The sequence below is a fragment of the Numida meleagris genome, chromosome 6, assembly GCF_002078875.1.
Source record: "Numida meleagris isolate 19003 breed g44 Domestic line chromosome 6, NumMel1.0, whole genome shotgun sequence".
Lineage (NCBI taxonomy): Eukaryota > Metazoa > Chordata > Aves > Galliformes > Numididae > Numida > Numida meleagris.
The window spans coordinates 16,638,611-16,653,924 of record NC_034414.1 but is presented as its reverse complement, the minus strand read 5'-3'; the positions used below and the strand labels follow the sequence as shown (position 1 = coordinate 16,653,924).

At 39.9% G+C, this 15,314-nt stretch overlaps 1 protein-coding gene across 2 annotated transcripts in view; it reads right to left on the bottom strand.

Annotated features, from left to right (window-relative positions):
* LRP5 (LDL receptor related protein 5) overlaps positions 1 to 15,314 on the bottom strand; it is a 136,948-nt gene that overhangs the window by 13,124 nt on the left and 108,510 nt on the right. For both annotated transcript variants that reach the window (XM_021401770.1, XM_021401771.1), the window contains exons 10-17: positions 14,206 to 14,432; positions 13,687 to 13,871; positions 10,763 to 11,086; positions 8,508 to 8,710; positions 5,931 to 6,142; positions 4,892 to 5,082; positions 3,207 to 3,416; positions 1,002 to 1,127 (exon numbers count right to left, since the gene is read on the bottom strand). In XM_021401770.1, coding sequence (XP_021257445.1) covers positions 1,002 to 1,127; positions 3,207 to 3,416; positions 4,892 to 5,082; positions 5,931 to 6,142; positions 8,508 to 8,710; positions 10,763 to 11,086; positions 13,687 to 13,871; positions 14,206 to 14,432 — 1,678 coding nt within the window. The remainder of the gene's footprint in view (positions 1 to 1,001; positions 1,128 to 3,206; positions 3,417 to 4,891; positions 5,083 to 5,930; positions 6,143 to 8,507; positions 8,711 to 10,762; positions 11,087 to 13,686; positions 13,872 to 14,205; positions 14,433 to 15,314) is intronic.

Sequence of the window (15,314 nt, the reverse complement as noted above, 5' to 3'; positions counted from 1 at the left end):
AAATATAAGCAGATTGTTTTATTTTTCCCCCTGCAGATGTAACCTCCGCTACTCTCAAGCCACATAGCATGTTGTGGTCATGGGAAAGAAAACAGCTTATAATGGAAAGGACTGTCCCACGGGAGGTCAGAGCTCAGCCAGAAAAATGAAATCCACAACAAAATGAATACATTAAAAATGCCCAGAAAACCAAAAGAGCCAAATAATTTAACGTAGGATATCTCCCCAAAAGAAGTATTCCCCCCCCCCCCCCCCCAATTTGTAATGCCCTCTACAATAGTAAGGTAACAATTATCAAAAATCCTGGGGCTGTGAAAGGGAATTTTGTAAAGGGAATGTCTACCATGGGGAAAGACAAGAGTTACCTTAATTAAAAAGAATGGCAACTGAGCTTTTGAACTGTCACTAATTAGACAGCACAATGCTTTATGTCACCACGTTATTTGAAAAGCTGGAGTACTGTGGGAATCATATGTACAGTTTCTACTGCTAGATCACCATGGGTCATCAACATCGTTATAAGCATTTGATTATAGCACAAACCTGTCACATCATACAGTAATGAAAATCTCAGTAGAAGATGCAACTATCTTAAGGTTGAACAGGAGCGTTCTGCACACAGTGAAAAGTCACACGTCCAAAAATTGTAGCAGAAAACAGCTGGTAGAAAAGTCGCATTTAAGACAGAATGTAACATCATCCCTAGGAAAACACTATGTATAAATCCACATTCTAGATTCAAATGCAACCTCCTGCAGAAAGTTCATATTATTTTATACCACGTGGAAGTTAGGTACCTTGGCGGGCAAGTTTCTTGCAACAGTAACCATTTGATTTTGGTCATTCTGATTTCATTCATTCGTTTTTGAAAGTATCTTCCTCCAGATAAACAGTTCTGAAAACCTAGCAGCATGTCATAGACCAAATTTGATATTCCAGTGGTTCTAGATTTTTTTTTTTCCAATGTAAACTGCTTAGCAGCACTGTTAAACATAACTCACCTCCACACGTTAAGAGATTCTGCAGAAGCACAAGGTGCTCTGGGCACGAACATCTTGGAGTCCCATCCCCTTTGGCAATGCAGATATGTGAGCATCCACCATTGTCACGGGAGCACGGGTGTGCAGCTGCAGAAACACACAGAAGGAATGATTAGAGAGTGTTACAAAAAAAAAAAAAGCTTAGCTACTAGCTAAGACAAACTCACAAAACCATCTGTAAAACACTTCTAGTCGAGTAACTAAGATTTCACTATGAGTTCATAGGAAGATAAATGCAAGATTTTTCAGTTCTGTGCTCGAAAACTCATTTACTACTTCACGATGACATTTCTCCTGGTCACGGTGATAGGGAGACCTTCAAAGAATTTATAAAATGAATTTGGGAGCTCAGGTGATGAGAAGTGAGGAAGCAGATTTGAGAGGGTTATGTCTAAGGCAATCCTAGACATCCCATCTGCACTGGTTGCCAGGCATCAAGAATTAACAGTCGTTGCTGCAGAATGCGAGCCCACCAAACCCTCAGGAATTTGCCTCTCACCTCCAAGAGCTCTTCCCATCCAGTTCTATCCCCCAGCCCCTACGCACCCTTGCCATTTCCCTATTACTCACATAACTGCAATATGAGCACACACAGTTGTTATTTACACATTTATAAAACGGGAAGCTACAAGGCCATGTTCCCAAATCAGTTATTCAGAAGTGCTGACAGCCCAATAGCTTCTCATGAAATCAAACTAAGGAAGCATTAGTTGGATGAGAAACAGGCACAGACAGGAGAAGTCACTGTCTGAGGACCCCAGCCCAGCTGAATGCTTTATTGCATCTGCTGGAGAGGTCTGTGGGGCCAGAGCCTATGTTACTCATGATGCCACTGCACAATGCATTCTTTACTACCAGTAAGGACAAAGAACTTCCATTGGGAAGAAACAGTACAGTTATCACTACTTCTCTGTGCCAAAGTTGTTTTCCATCTGTTCAGGCTTCTCTCCAGTCTGCTTTCACCTTAACAAATTCATCAATTTAACAGAGTGTTGGTGACGCTACTGTTTGAAGCACAGGTTGCTAGCAGAAGTGCCCTCATGAATACTTGTGTGGGCACGCACACACGCACGTCTTTATTTTTACTCTCCTGTTGTAACAGAAGTCACCTATGTTGGACAGATTTCAGATGTAAAAAAGCGCTTCCTTTCAGTGCAACTCAGAAGAAACATTACCCTTGCCATAATAAAATAAACATTCTTAAAAACATATGGGATATGAAGTTCTCTCTCTCCCTTTTTTATTAACAGTGTTGATATTTAAAGAAAAATTATTTTTCCATCATTATGTTCTACCTTTGAAATGCACTAAAATATGAGAAATGGCACAGAAGAAGAAAAACTGAGTGTTGTGAAAGAAAAAATAACATCTGGATAAGGATTAGCAAATAGAATCAATCAGCTACAGCTTAAATACTTACGCTGCTTTCCTTCTAACGGTTCACCCGCATAGGCAAGCTCGTACTCATGTGCACCCTCTCTACGTAAGACTTCTACCCCCAACCCTTCACATAATGGAAGCATTACTCCTCTCCAGACCTCAGACTTGCATTCCCTTACTCTGCGATGCTGTAGTCTTGTATGCCCCCATCTTTCCACAGGGCAAGGTGGAACATGGTTAGAGGGGAAAAACTTTACTGACTACTGCCCACCAAAGGTAAATTAAGGATATTCCTCTTCGCAGGTTTCTTCACTCTGCATTCAGTGTGCCTTGAAGGGGGAGAAATATGAAAGATAGGGCTCTTCTAGAAGAGTTCACTGCTTCTCACCCTGAGACAGTAGTGCATCCTGAGGTAGCTATTTCACTGGCCTATTTCCTTGAAGAAGGCAGCATGAGGATGGATGAAGGTTTCTGCTGTCTCCCAGGTACACGCTACAGAATAATCCTACACAGAATAGCCACATGTGAAGTTCAACACTCTACCTCAGAATGCAGTATGTGAGACAGCAAGCCAGAAAAATAAGGTCCAACATGACTGTTCCCTTTCAGAATGGAGCGCCTAAAATGGCTCCACCTTGTTTCTCCTCCTCTACTAGAGTCCAGTCCCTCAAGTTGAAAGCACTCCATGGCCTAACCTAAAGCCAACATTACTGAAACATGCAGCTGGATGAGGAGCTTTAGACAGTGGCCAAGAGTGAAAAACATCAGGTATTTAAAGAAACTCACAGAATTCCTCCATATCAAGTTCTTCCACAGCATGAATGCCTGTTAGGTGAGCAATTCGGCCTTGAATTCTAGTCCTTTTGTACCCATTAGTTTTCTCCACTCTCTCAATCATCTGCTGCTGCCGATCAATCCAGTACAGGTGATTCCCCAGCACGGTCAGGCCCATTGGCTGAAGGATGTTGGAGTCCTCCAGAGTCACACGGTTAGCACCTGAGATCAACAGAAACAATTTCTAACTCATTTTAAGGACAAACAAAACCCAACAAAAATAAATGGACAAAACAAACAAAGAAACACCACTTTTTGAAACACACTGAGGCAATTTCTGAGGTTTCTAAATCCAGTTCAGCACCAAGCAGAAAACAGCCTCCATGTTTAGGAAAAACAGAATGTAACTGAAGAACTTTTAAACAGGAATATCATCAATTGCTCAGGTTTACTGCTCTAATAAATAAGCCTCAATCAATATGTAAAAAAATCAGGTGAAGTAATGCATTTGTCTGCTTCTAATTTTAATTGTTTGTAGTCTTCTGCAACGTGCTGCACTAAACTTAGTGGCATTTAACTGTTGCTTTCATTATGCTTGCTCAGGGTGAACAAGATATTCCAGATTATTAGATTCATTCACAGAAAATACTTCTAGGCTGTGCACACCTTTTTTATTATACATAGATATATTTGATTTAAAAAAAACGAGGAATACAAAATAAAATTCTAAATTGGTGATGCCTCTGCTCTGGTGTTTCGTTTTGTAATACAGACCTTATGCTTGCTTGCATCGAAAACAAACCAAAAGAAATTTTGGATATCTACACAAAATGAGATTATAGAATCTGGATACATAATAAAAATGCTAATGAGCACTAGATTCAACTAATTTGCTGCATATATTATGTAGAGCTCAGCCAAGCATAAGAATGTAACATTTATTTCAATTAGAATACTATTAATAAACTGCCTGATGTTAGTTCACTTCCCTCTGTGCTTCTTTTAAGAGTTTCCTTTCTTTATACACATGATGAGAATGCATCATGAGTGAGAAAATACAGAGACCTGATCCTCTGTGCTACACTGCAGATTTCTCCATTTTTTCAGCACTGTCAGCTGCTTTGAATATTCAACGATTAAATGCTCCGCAAGAACCACGTGGTGCTATTCCTATGGATGTGAAGTAATGCTTTATTTTACTGATGTGGGTAAAGTGCAACAAAGCGATCTCTCTCCACTGTTTTGCAACACTAGTGTATCCTATCAGCTGCTTTATCATCTCTATTAGAAGAAAGCCACTCCCTTTCAGTTTGTTCTTCAAGCTACCTTAGTATAGTAGGCTGTAAACTCTAAAAAAAGAAAATTTGAAGAGTTATGCCAACTTTTTAAACCAGGGAAAATAAAAGGAGGGAGTAATTTTAGAGGTTCTGTGATGGCTAACACCTATTTAAATCTGATCTTGCATGAGCTGCAAGATACCAAAAGATATCAAAAATCAAATATCCCTCTTAGAGAGTGGCAATCATTACAAACAAGTTTATTCCAATCACATCAAAGAAGCCCACCAGTAATTGTTAGCTGTGACTGCCTGCACAGAAATGGCAACTGTAGAAGCTACTGGGGTCAGCATCAAAGAGGGATGAATGTCCTGTACACGCACACACGCTGCTCCAAATATTTAACTGCATACCACATACCTGACAAGTCACAGCTTTCGATGCGCTTCAGATCTGCGTCCACCCAGAAAAGCTTTCCGAGTTTGTTGTCAATCACCAGTGCTACTGGTCGGATCAACCCAGTTGTGAAAAGCACTTCCCTCTCTGTGCCATCAAGGGCTGCACGCTCAATCTTGGGAGCTCGCTCTTGCATGTTGGTGAAGTACATGTACCTGAGAACAAAGAGCTCCTTAGCTGAGAGCAGGTACTGAAGTAGCTCACATTTGCACATGGGTTCTGAAACTGTAAGCATGACAGCTTATGCAGGGATGACTGTGGTGGCTGTTGCTCCCCACAGCAAAGATCCAGATCTAACCAGCTGCAGAACCCCAGAAATTTGCTAACTGGTATACTGAGACATTTCCACCATTTCTTGAAGGCAAATTCTCTAGTACCATGGGAGGTTACACTACTACACAGTCATTTGCAATGGCGTAAATGAAGAGTGGCAACAGTCAGAGCACAGAGCCAAGGGAGAGCTGGAGGGAAGGATTTCTGGAACTAAGGCAGGACAAATTCAGGACACAGATCAGTAATTCAGCCCTCCTAGGTAGTCACAGTGTTCAACAGTCTCCCCCCCATTTTTACCTCTTCTAATTTAAAAGCAGGTTTATCTTTAAGTTATTTAAAAACTTGGCATAGAAAAGTTGAGTGTTTAAGAGATCAGCAAAGCTAAACTCCCATTTTAACAGAGAAAGCAGAAAAGCTTTTATAAATACAAACCATGTCCAAGTGAGCTAGTCCCAATAAGATTAGCATCTTTCCTCTAATCCCCCTCTCCCCACAGCAGCTTTTGAACTGCGAAGAGTACACAGAGCACTGTACAAAAAGACAGTCCCACAGATGTTCCAGATAGAGTCTCTGGGTATTACTGTATCCACATGGTTATGACATACTGTCATTCAACATCTGTCAAACACATGGTAAGCCATCTACCAGTAAACTGGCATTTAAGCATCAGCACACACAGCTGACAGACATCCCAAACGTGCTCTGTATGAGGTACAGAAAGGAATCTCACCCTCGCTCTGCATTCACTACAATGGCTCTGGGTTTGTCGTGGTCACCTCGCAGCACCATCCCAATTGATTCGCCGTTCAGCCTGTGAACATTGACGGAGTTTGTGGCCTCACAGGTCCAGTACAATGTGTGGCTGTATATATCGATGCTGAGGTCATGTGGCTGCTTCTCTGGGTTCTGGCTTTGGTTTGGAGAGCTCATGACAGTAAAAGGCTGCAAGACAGCAAATAGAGAATGATTTCCAGTGATTGCTCTGGAAGAACTCTGTACAAAAAGCACCGTTTACCTACGTGAGTGTCCAGAAAAGCCTAAAACCACAAAGAAACACCAAGTACAATAAATGTGACAAGACATAATAAAAAAATATGTAATTCAAACTGTGGATTTGAGGAAAAACATCTGAACAAAATCCGTAAGACCATGCAAAACCCTCCAGAAAGCAGTTGTGGGACCTCCTGTAAGTAGAACTAATTAGCAGGAGATGGAAGAAAACAATAGTGCATGTTTGTGCGCAGAACAATCTTGAATAAAACAGCAGAACAAACAGGGCAGTCTTCTGGCAAGATGCATACTGTTATCCAGTCAGCTGAACATATCTGAATCTCTTCCTAAAGGCTTCTTCCTGTATTATTTGTAGCGTAGCAGATTATTTTTTTTAAGACCTGCTTTTTTAAAAAAAACTCAGACCTTCCAGTGAAACCTAGTTCTGTTTGCTCGCACATCAGACGGCCACAGATTTGCCTCACATTCATACTCAAAACATTACTTGGTCTTAACCCTCACGTCATTATGAAGGTCCTTACAAAATCTGACATTATTGTCAAGTTGCAGGAACCATTACCCTCAACTCCCCCAACAACCTGCCTCCAAATCTAACCAATATAGTAGCTACTCTGTATAGACTATATATCCAACATGCACTTCAATACTTTACTTCTATGAAGAACACTAGAGCATACAAGGAGTCCCTAAAGGAAAACTACACTTCTGCTGTTTCTTTAACATCATAGACGCTTCACTAGTGTACTGCTAATCCCAGTGCCACTGGGATACCAATACTGTTGGCAGGACTCACAACATCAAAGTACTTTTCAAAGATGACTGCTTCTAGACAGATGATAATGGTCAGGGGGAAGTGGTGGCTTCCTCCAGTGTCCTAATGTGGCATTCCCAATGCAAAAACAAAAACAGCAGCAGAAAAAGGTTGTATGGGTCTAAAAAGATGAAAACACTATTCCATACTCAGCTTAAGCCAAATGAGTCACTCAAAATAGCACTATTTGAGAAATTTATATTTCAATAATTCGGTTCTAAGCCACCAAGATAGCACCACATAGCAGTATAATGTTTTATTTTTCTATTTAAATTTTTATCCCTGTTTTTGCTTGACAGCATGCCTAGAAATACTGAAAAATTTTACTTTATTCAAATTGAGGGTAACATTACCCAGGTATGAATGTAATATGCATCATTGGCAAAAAGCACCAATTAGTAAAATTCAGTAAAAATAGTTAGTGAAAATTGGAAAGTCAAAATTTGCAGGGGATCTGCATCTTCAAAGCTATGTGACCAGCTAAGTGGAAAACAGAGCAGATGAATCTCCATTGCAATTTGCACCTAGCAAGTACCAAAGAGAAGACAGACTGCAACAATTAGCACCTAAGGTAATCCAAAGCAGCAAAATAAACACTTATTCAAAATTCATCCGCAACCCAGCTAGCTGCTTATACTAAGAGACCTCCTCCCAATCTTAAAAGAAATGGCCAAAAAGTAAAATCACAATCTATTTCTTAAAAGGGTACCATAAAACCACTGATTCCCCAGATGTACGAAGAGGCCTGCCCAGTTCCACTGAGATCATATTATATTGTTTAGATAACTGCTCAAGAACTAGGAAAATACATGTAGCCCATTCTCCATTCCTTTTGTGTTCTTATTCAAACTGTAGCTTTTAAACAATCTGTTATCCTGTCCTGGGAGTTAAGCTATGCTAACATATGCAGAGCACTGCCCAAAAGAACAGCACACTTCGTTCTACTGTTGTGTGAATAGCTAGCCCAAAACAATTATGCACCCGACCCAATAGAACAATGAAGAATGTGAATAAGCCTGTCCCCATCTGACACAACAGTCAGTTGTACATTCAATGAGGATTTAACTACAGCTTGGATAGAGAGAGTCTTCATTTTGCGAGAGCTTTACTTACAATGATGACAATACGATCACACTATTGGCACGAACAATATTGATTTTACAGTACTGTTTCTGTCTTGAATATAACTCAGCCAGCGAATCTCCCTTACTTCATTGCCCACACTTAGCTAAACATCACAGTTCAAGGCTTGTAGATTCAGATAAATACGATGTACTGTATTTTATTGTACTACTTTGTGTATACATTAAAATCACAATCCTGAAAGTCCTCTGTAATTTTAACACATAAACAGAATATACATGAATAAGCGCTGGCAAGAGAGAAGTTTTGACTGATGATTCTTTGGTGCAAGGGACTGGAGGGGAGAGTCATAAAAGTGCAGAGAACAACCCACACAAAATTATATATGCCATGTATACTTGCCTGAGTGCCATCATCTTTGGCTCTTTTTATAATATTCTGACGCCCATCTACCCAGTAAATCAATTTATCTAAGGGGTCATAATCAATAGCCTTCACATTCCTTAGACCATGCATAGGCAGGATGATATCTGGACTTTGCTGATCATCAGGTATCATTCGGCTGATGGCAGATTTCTGGCTAAACAACAGGAAATTGGTAGGAGCTGAAACAAGACAAACCAGAATGCATAAGAAAATGCGACTCACACAGTCAAACATATTGCTAGAAACCAACACACAAGAGACAAAGAACATTTAGGATAAAATCTCAAATGGGCAACTATATTCACACTGAAAACTAAACAAGTTTTTGAGAAAAGGAAGAAAATAGTCCAAATCCTCTTGAAAGCCAGTTTTGCCACAAAACAAAGTAAGATCAAGAAACCTGCACAGAAGACTGAGTTTCTAGGAATAGAACGCTAAGATGGAAGTTGTCGGATCCCTACAGTTGTGATCAATGAAATACCAGCTATTTCTCCACCAACTATCAAAAAGGAAACACAAGCTCTCTTTTGCATTGTGGAATTTTGGAGAATGCATATTCTGTACTACAGTCTGACTGTAAACCCTCTCCTACCAAGTGACCTGAAAGCACAATTTCAAATAGGGCCCTGAGCAACAACAAGCCTTTGAAGAAATTAAATGGGAGATAGTTCATACAGTATCCCTTTGGCCAGCCAAGCAGCATGAGATACAAAAACATGTGCTCCACACTGCAGCCAGTGAGAATGGCCCCACTTGGAGCCTCTGGCAGAAAGCAGCAGGGGAGACTTGAGGTCAGCCCCTAGGGTTTTGAAGTTGGGCATACAGAGGATGCGAGGCCTGTTATACTCCAAACAGGAGATAGTGGCAGTGTATGAAGGGGTTTGAACTGCTTTAGAAGTGGTTGGTGCTGAAGTACAACTCCTGTTGACACCCCAGCTTTGGAGACTGAGTGAGCAGCTGCATGGTGCTTAGCTGCCTACCAGGTTTAATCCACAACAGTCCTTCCTGGCCCCCACAATGAAGCTTGAAGAGTTTGAGACAATAAATAGCAGATTTGACTGGAGCATGTGAGACTAAATTTATGATTGTTTAGCTGCTAATTGGCAGGCCCTGTTCATGCCACAGAACTTGCTTGCTTACTGTGTATTGGGAGCACTCACTAGAGGCTGATGTTTGCTTTTTTCTTTTTGTTTGCTGCACTCCTTATCATCTTACTCTACTGGGCCTGGAAACAGTTTGATAATAGCTATGGACATGCCCCTGGGCTGGCAAATGGCCAGGGAACTGCTGCTGTTACTCTGCTGCTGTATCGGGCAGGCTGGAATCACAGTGTGAATTCAAGTCAGAGGAACTGGGACCTGTGGATAAGTCCACATGGAACAGGTGCACCCAAAGCATTTGTGGACATGGATAAGTCCACGCTGAATCGAGTACACCCCCATAGCATCTGTGGCCATAGATAAGGCCATGATGCAGCAAATATGCCTCCGAAGGGACTGTGGGCCATGGGTAAGGCAGTGAAGAACAACTATATTATATTATCCCTTAGGGATACATTATATATATATAAGGGGATAATAGGGGATAATAAGGGGGATAATATCTGTGCATGAGAATCAAAGGATGAGAACAGAGGTTGTGGTTAATGAGAACGTATGGGATAGCACAGGACCTGAGCGTGACAGTGTAGGGAATAAGGGGTGGAAACTGTCTTGGTTTCAGATGAGATAATTTTCTTCATAGCAGCTCGTACAGTCCTATGTTTTGGATTTTTGATCAAAACAGTGTTGATAACACACCTACAATTTAGTCAGTGGCAAGCAGTGCTTACACAGCCTCCAGGCCTTTTCTGCTTCTCACGTTGTCCCACCAACCCATCAGGCAGGGCCGCACAAGTTCAGCAGGGACATTGCTAGGACAGCTGACCCAAATGGACCAAAGGGATGTTCCACCCCATATGATGTCATGCTCAGCAATAAAACTGGGGGAAAGGAGGAAGAAGTGAGTAGCATCTGAAGTTATAGAGTCTGTTTTCCCATCTAACCAGAATTTTCTCACATGTGCCCTTCTGACTGATCCTATTCCCCCGCGCTGTGGGTTAGTGAGCAAGTATCTGGATGCTGCTGAGCTGCCAACCGGGGCTAACCCACATTATTCTATACTGAAAGGGATCACAACAACCTGGGAGCCAGAAGCAATGAAGAATACTGTAGCAAACAAAAAAGACTTACAACTGCAGTTCCTACTGTTGGGATCCAAGGTATAGTGAGCAGCACAGCCACATCTAAATCCATTTGGTATTGCAAGGCACAAGTGACCGCAATGACCATTATTTTGCACACAATCATTCAAGCCATCCTGACGTGAAGAATGGAAGACCAATATATCCATCACAAAATCCAGATGGCCCTGAATAAGTGTCCTGTTCTTCCCACTGGTCTTGTCTGCTCTTTCTATACTGTGAAGATTCCAGTCTGTCCAATAGATATAGTCACTGTATTGGGTTAATCCAAATGGATGAGGTAGATCATCTGCTATGATTTCTCGTTCTTGTCCTGCAAAAATAATGAAAATCAACTCAAGCACAATTCCCAGGTCATGAAATGGAGAATATGATAGGCATTAAAAAAGAAGGCTTTTTATTCCTTTTTTTAAAATAAAACTCAATTTCCCCAGTCATTATCATGGGATTCATTATTAAGCAGTACCTGCTGAAGAAGTAACCTGCATATTTGCATTTAAAAACCTTATCCTGATAACCTCTTGTCTATGGAGCAATTTGAAATTGCGACAGTGTAGTGCCATTTCATTAAATACTGCTCTACTTCTTATGCTTAACACCCCAAAAAGATTCCGAAAAGCATATTCAAGAATGCTACCAGCTCCAAGAATCAATCAGATCAGCAACAAAATCAATATGCACAACAGCAAGAAATTTCAAACTTGAGATTCAAAGAGAACCAACTATGAGAAATTACAGCATTTTACTCAAGAAACAAACCATTTGCAGAGCAATTCAGCACGCAGAAACCTCAAATGATTTTGAAACCGTTTGGCAGAAATCCCAACACTGCCACGCTTGGTGGCTCAGTTAGCAAACATTCAAAACAGATTTAACACCTCTAGAGCATTAGATGGCCTCTGCCAGAGATCCACTACCAAAGTCTTAATACAAATCAGTCCCCTAAACATTTTCAAATACGAACTTCTATGAATCTCTGTCACTTTACATGAAGATGAAGCCTTCATCAGCACCGTATCTCCTTTACTCACAGAAATATCCAATAATACATTCTACAAAACACTATTTTCAGTTCTAGTCTAACAACACTGCCTTAACCAATGAGCCCCTTTGCTGGAAGCCTACCCGAGTCTTTAGAATCTGCTTAGTAAAAAGACAAGCACACAGCTTTGTTAGCTTCAGCACCCCTCCTCACCACAAATTAATGTTAACCATAGGTTCCGCATAAAAGCTAGTTTAATTTACCACAGATAATTTGAATATTATGTTTCTTCTCAATACCACAATCAGTTTCTAGTCCAAGTTTGCCTCTGGCTATTTTATTTCTCCAAGTAAATGCAGAATTTTAGTGAGAGCTCTGACAGATGATACACTGGATGAGAAAAAAAAACTCTAGAAAAAGAAGCAACCTTAATGCGATTTCTAAATAGCAACATTAATTCAGCAGAACTTATCCCAAAGCCATGTATACAAGCAATGCAAAATCACCATTAGCTTCGGAATTCACAACTGCACAGCTCTGTTCTCCTGAGCTTTAATGGCTTTTTGTTATGGCTTTTTAGAACATCCTTTTTCTAAACATCCATCTCTAACACCACCTTGTGAATAAGCACCAATGTTCTACTGCAGCTGGAGATCAAGACAATGCATATGTAAGTCAAAAGTGACATACAGTAATCACCAGAATAATGTCCAATTCCTTCTAATACTTGTTTTTCTTGCACACACACAGTGGTCTACTGAGAACCTATCAAAGTAATTACTTAAAACTATTTAGGTCATCAGCTAAAACCGAAGTCCTGCAGCTCAGTATATATATGTGTACAGAACCATAAGGAAGTGCAAAGGGTAAGTAAAAATGCTGATACAACTCTAGTTGTATCTAGTTTCTAGTAAGTTAATTCAGTTCAATTTTAGTTTCTAGTTAAGTTCATTCAAAATGGGTGAGAAAGTCTTTTTTCCGTTAGCAGTTTTTTTCCCAGCTTTCTTCCTTATCTCTCTCTCAACTAAAGCATAGGATCTTCAGATAAAAGCAAATAAACCCTTAGAGTAGGTTCCCCATACTCGGAAGATATAGGCACATAATAACACCTCAAAAAAATCTCATTCTACTGGCAGCTTTTCATGGGAGATATAAAAATACAAATGGGCTGCAGGGAAATAGTGCGTGTCATCAACCAGGGCATTGCTGCAACAAACCTGTATGAGTTTTCTTAAATACTCTAATGTTGGACTCATCAGCCTTGTTCTTTATCTTGGGATACCAGAGGTGCTGATTCCCATCTAACAAAGGCCTCTCCTTGGAAATGGAATTTATGATGTCAAGTCATAAGCTTCTGGATATCACCTCTGATCCTACCATGGATTCACTGAGTGGTATTTGGAAACTTACATAACCGCTGTTTTCTCACACAGGAACTTACACCTGCCTCACCTAACACCTTAAAGACTATTTTATAACTATAGAACAGTGATATAAAGATATAAATGCTCTATGTCAGCTGCAAAAATAACAAAATTATCTCCTTTCATTCAATTAATTATGCCGATTTCAACATAAAAGTTTACTAAACCATAGCACACCATGTGCAAGTATAAATGGAATCCTAGTGGAAAATATGAAAATACACAAGATACACATGCAGATTTAACATTAACCGTGTTATTTCAATTTTTCCAAATTACTACTTACCACCAATTAGTAACATGCAGGTTTTAATTCTAATAAATGTAATAAACTCAACATCTTAGGGAAAATGATAAGTGATTTGGCAGTTCATTACGGAACCAACCATCTGGAGGACAATAATTCAAAGGATTCAACTAAAACACTATTCAATTGCTTTACTGTGGCCATTGCAAATTTCTGTACTTGATGGAGTAATTCTGTGATGCAATCTAACACCAGATTACCTAGCATATTTGACGATTCAATCATGCTGGTGTCTAAGTCAGTCCAATACAGCCGTTGGTCTGCATAATCAATTGTGAGGTCATTGGCACGACCCACTTTATCCACCAAAGTGATGCTGTTTGTTCCATCCATATAAGCTCGAACGATCCTAGGTTTACCTCCCCATTCTGTCCAGTACATGTACCTGCAATGAGAAGTGGAACAAAAGAACAAAATGTTACAACTTCAAGAGATTGAGTTCAACTGTTTTCTAAATTTGCTTAAAAAAAAAAAAAGGGGGGAATAACCATGCAGTTATAGGCAGTTAATTAGCCTATATTAAAGCACTTATTTTTTAAAGAAAGAAGAAAAATATGATTGACAATTCTTTTTCATTGTGACCTTCAGGGTTCTGGAGCTTACAAGCCTTCATCATATTTTCTAAGACCCTGAAGAAATGGAAGTATATAAACTGACAAATACCTTGTCACATCCAAGTAGAAACAAACAAAGCTTAGAAAAACAACACTGCCCCTTACCCTTTGGTAGGATCAAGAGCCAAAGACCTTGGGTTGTCCAAGTCCTTCCACACAAGGACCTGCCTATACTGTCCATCCAGGCGTGCTACCTCAATTCGATTAGTTCCAGTATCTGCCCAGTAGAGGTTCTTTCCCATCCAGTCTACAGCCATCCCCTCAGGGTAATCCAGCCCAAATTCGATCACGTGTTCAACAGAACTGCCATTCATGAAAGCTCGACTTATGGTCTGGAAAACAATTGAGTAAAAATATTTAAGCACTTATGGATTCTCCACCAAGAGAAAAAGTAATTGTTATGAAGTTTAGCTTACAAACAGCTTATAAAAAAAAAAAAACAATCTATCGGTGTTACTTTTCAAAAATAAGTATCTGCTGTCAAAAAAATATATAACAATTTACGGGATAAAAAGACGTGAATTTTCAGAAAGGCTGACAGTTTCTTATGACCAATCCAAAGTGCCTTAAAAGGACATGACTTTCAGAAAGCACAATGTATCTGCAGATTCTTCCTGGACCGTTCTTCCTCTCTTCTGTTTGTACATAAAAATTTATACATATATTGAAGTATTTAAATTCTCTGTAATGTTTTAAGTCTAAGGAATATACGCCACAGTTCAGCAAAATCTGAATTAATTTTTTCTCACCATCAGTCACCTTGAGCAAATTTGCTGATCCTATCTATATTTTAGCTCTCTACAGTCAGCAAAATAAATCACAGGGCAAGGAATGTATACACATAAATAAGCCACTCCCAATAATGAAATAACCTCCACATAGATCACTGGGAACACCCAGGATCAATGAACAATAATCTACTTTTGGTAGCATCTTAACACTAAGAGATGTTTTATGTTTTTAAAGGCAAATGTCAAAATTTGTATTTTTACAAGTATAACCCACACCTCAGAGAAAGTATAATCCCCTTTTGAAAATGAGTCCTCACATAACCAGCGGCTATAGGACATCAAGGATGTAATGATCATCAAGGAGAACAGTATGGAAACAGGAGGAGAGCTCTTAAGTTACACTACCTGCTACCAAGATGCAGAAGGAGGAGGGACAGGAGAATGAAAACTCAGATATGCTGAAACGTATGCAATATGTATGTG